We start from the raw sequence: 3,839 nt of genomic DNA on the forward strand, positions 1-3,839 counted from the left end.
ATATATATATACATATATATATACATATATATATACATATATATATACATATATATATACATATATATATACATATATATATACATATATATATACATATACATATATATATACATATATATACATATATATACATATATATACATATATATACATATATATACATATATATATATATATACATATATATACAACGGGCTTCTTGTAGTTTCCGTCTACCAAATCCACTTACAAGGCTTTGGTCGGCCTGAGGCTATAGTAGAAGACACTTGCCCAAGGTGCCACACAGTGGGACTGAACCTGGAACCATGTGGTTCGTAAGCAAGCTACTTACCACACAGTCACTCCTACGCCTAGAAAATGCATAGCATAAAATAAGTACAGCTTTTCCTGGCTTCATACCCATAATTGCTTTATCTACCAGGGTGCTGTCTATTCAGATAGCTGGTCCTTCTCCTGGATCAACATTTGGCAGGCTCTCCTCCTCCCATTCATTCTCCATGTTCAGCAGTCTTTCATAATGGCTTCTCCAAGCCTCTTTCTTTTCTAAATCATTAAAAGAAAGTTCACCATCATCCATGCGGACACATTTCTCTCCTGTGACATCACAATTTTCTCTCACACACTGTCTTGCAATCCAGCATACTTCAGTTCTTTGGTCCTCACGTCGCTGGACATTGGTAAACTTCTTCTCTGCTTCGCACTTGGTTATGTATACTTGTCGCCTCCCTTTTGGCTATCTGGTATGGCTCCCTGCTACCCCCACCCTTCCAGGCTTCCCAGGCCTGTTTCTTTGCTCTGGTGGCTTTGTCTACCGCATTATTCCACCACTACATTACTCGCGGTTTGGAAGGGACTTTGCACCATCCACAGACTTGGTCTGTGGCACTCAATAAGCTGTCTCATAAGAATTTCCAGCTACCTTCTATGTCTGAGGACTGTAGTTCCTCCTCCCTCTCATCAAATTTCTGGATGAGGATGTCCCTAAATCTCTGACCATATGAAGGGTTCTTTAGCTTCCAAATCCTTCTCTTCTGGATTGGTCTGCTCCTTAGCATCCTCCTGGTCTTGAGTTGAAAGTCGCTAATGACTAGTCTATGCTGGGGGGGGTGTATTCCTCACCTGGGAGGGTCCTTATATTTAAGAGCAACCCTGCGTCCCGCTGTCTGGTGAGGATGAAATCAATCTGGCTAGCAGATCCCCTCATTGATAGGTTATCAGGTGGCTGTCTGGCTTCCTGAACTTAGTGTTGCAGATTAAAAGGTTACATGCATCACAGAACTCCAGTAGCCTAGTTCCCTCATTGTTCCGGGAACCAATACCATGGCCCCCGTGTACACCAGTGAAGATACCAGATTTCCGCCCAACATGCCCATTAAAATCTCCAGCCGCAAAGATGAGGTCATTGCCACTCATCTTTGAGGTAGCCTGTAGAAGGGTGTTGATAAATAAAAGAAGTTAGAGTTGTTTTATTAAACCAGTCTAAATTCAAGATTATTTTAGAATTCAATTGAAACACATAAGCAGGTTGTGTGTTTTGGTTAGTAGCAAAAAGGTCAAGGAACAATTTTTTTATTGCAGAATAAACATACTAAATTGACTAAAATTTCAGTGCCTGAACAAAGCACTAAAAAAAGTTTTAAGATTAAGAAAAACTTGAATAATTTACCCAATATCCATACGAGGAATAAGATCTTCCACATTGATGCTTTCACTCCCATTATCGTTTTCATCACATGTATCCTCAGATTCCCCATTGGTAGTCTTTACTACAGCTCTTGTAGGAGCCGGTGGTTTTTCACTTTTAGCCTATGTCAAAGAAATTTATTAAATATACGTAAATGAATAAAACTTTTGTTGTTCTTGTGATAATGAAAAAAAAACAAATTATATTGAAAGTAATGTATACTAATATATACATCATTAAATTTACGTACATAAACGTTAGTAAAATGCTAATATCTGTTCTGTAAATTTTCTTCCTAAAGATTTCCTTACATCTAATTCAATCAGACAAAATACCAACCAATATTCATTTCTGAATATTTTACAAAAATGTAGGCACTTAATCATATTCATGTAAGCACGGGGAAAAAAACATAAAACAATGATGATGATGGTAGCATACCTTTTCAAATTCTGCATCAATTTGTTGTAGCAATGCAGGTTTTTCATTTTCATAAAACATACGTAAAGATGGTCCCATATACATATAGACAACACCTAGCAACTGAATGGCAGCAGTCCGGACAGCCTGCAAGAAAAAATATGCTAAAATGGTAATATTAACTCTAATAAATAGCAAGACTTAAAACATGCTGACAGCAAACAATTTCATTTCTTTAGAGTCAAAAATATCATAACACTTTATTGGTCCATATTTTAATTTCATTAGCAACAAAAGAAAAACAAATACTGGTATCAAAAATCAATATGAAACTATTATCTAAGTCAATTTAAAGTTTAATTGAATAAATGAAAATTTACCGGATTTGTTGCAGCTAAAGCTTTCTTTACATTTTCATTGACAGACTTGAAATTTACTCTGGAAAGAAAAGGAATATACCATCAAATAAACCAATAGCATGGTTAACAATATGGCAAACACCATTGCAAATGAACAAACTACACCTTCTGTCTCTGTCTGTATCTCTTTCTTGCTTGTTAACATAACTTGAACAAATTGGAGAAAAGAACGTTTACATGATTCCTTAAAAAGATATTTATGGCTGATACCTTTCCTACTGTCGACTGTGCAGTAATAAAGTAAAACTGGAACCTCCTCTCCAATTAGATAGACTTCAAAAAATACTGCAATATGCCCAAGAATAAAGCAAATCAACAACATCACTCACTGTCCATACTGGCATGGGTTGGACAGTTTGACAGGGATCAACAAGCCAGAAGGTTGTGCCGAGTTCCAATGAATTTTTTGGCATGATTTTCTACAGCTAAATGCCTTTCTTAATACAAACCGCTTTACAGAGGGTACTGGGTGCTTTTTGTGCAAATCTTTATGAAAATATTACAACCCATGATCTGCAGGACCAAACAAAATGTGATTTTCTAGCAAGAATCTCAAAGAACTTAACTAAAATTTGCTTCAAAACATTATTAAAAACAAAATTAGAATGGCAGTAACAATTATTCAAATATAGCCAATAAGTTGTATAAAATAAATGCTAACTAAAATAATAATGATTGCTTACAAACAGGTAAAATTTGATTTTATTTTTTATCAAAAGCACTGGTGCTGGTGCCACATAAAAAGCACTGGTGATAAAAAGCATCCAGTACACTCTGCAAGTGGTTGGCATTAGGAAGGGCATCAAGCTGTAAAAACAAAGCCAAAACAGACAATGGAACTTGGTGGGACTCCTGGCCTTGCCAGCTCCTGTCAAGCCATCTAATCCAAGCCAGCATGGAAAATAAATGTTAAATGCTGATTCGTGGCCTTTGCCAGTAAGACATCCGAGCGAGATCGTTGCCAGTGCCCCCTGGACTGGCTCCTGTGCAGGTGGCACGTAAAATACACCATTTCGAGCGTGGCCGTTGCCAGTACCCACCTGACTGGCCCTCGTGCCGGTGGCACGTAAAAGCACCCACTACACTCCCGGAGTGGTTGGCGTTAGGAAGGGCATCCAGCTGTAGAAACTCTGCCAAATCAGATTGGAGCCTGGTGCCGCCTCCTGGTCCACCAGTCCTCAGTCAAATCGTCCAACCCATGCTAGCATGGAAAGCAGACGTTAAATGACGATGATAATGATGATTTACTTTATACATTTATTTATTTTTTGGTAGAGGAGAAAGTCCACTCCCCATATCTGAACAGCAAGCTA

The 3,839-nt window shown here is 37.7% G+C and overlaps 1 protein-coding gene across 1 annotated transcript in view; it reads right to left on the reverse strand.

Moving 5' to 3' along the window:
* LOC106875789 (cytoskeleton-associated protein 5) overlaps positions 1 to 3,839 on the reverse strand; it is a 95,040-nt gene that overhangs the window by 30,428 nt on the left and 60,773 nt on the right. The window contains exons 21-23 of the mRNA XM_052968021.1: positions 2,488 to 2,566; positions 2,129 to 2,254; positions 1,670 to 1,809 (exon numbers count right to left, since the gene is read on the reverse strand). Coding sequence (XP_052823981.1) covers positions 1,670 to 1,809; positions 2,129 to 2,254; positions 2,488 to 2,566 — 345 coding nt within the window. The remainder of the gene's footprint in view (positions 1 to 1,669; positions 1,810 to 2,128; positions 2,255 to 2,487; positions 2,567 to 3,839) is intronic.

Source organism: Octopus bimaculoides, chromosome 5 (assembly GCF_001194135.2).
Source record: "Octopus bimaculoides isolate UCB-OBI-ISO-001 chromosome 5, ASM119413v2, whole genome shotgun sequence".
Classification (NCBI taxonomy): domain Eukaryota; kingdom Metazoa; phylum Mollusca; class Cephalopoda; order Octopoda; family Octopodidae; genus Octopus; species Octopus bimaculoides.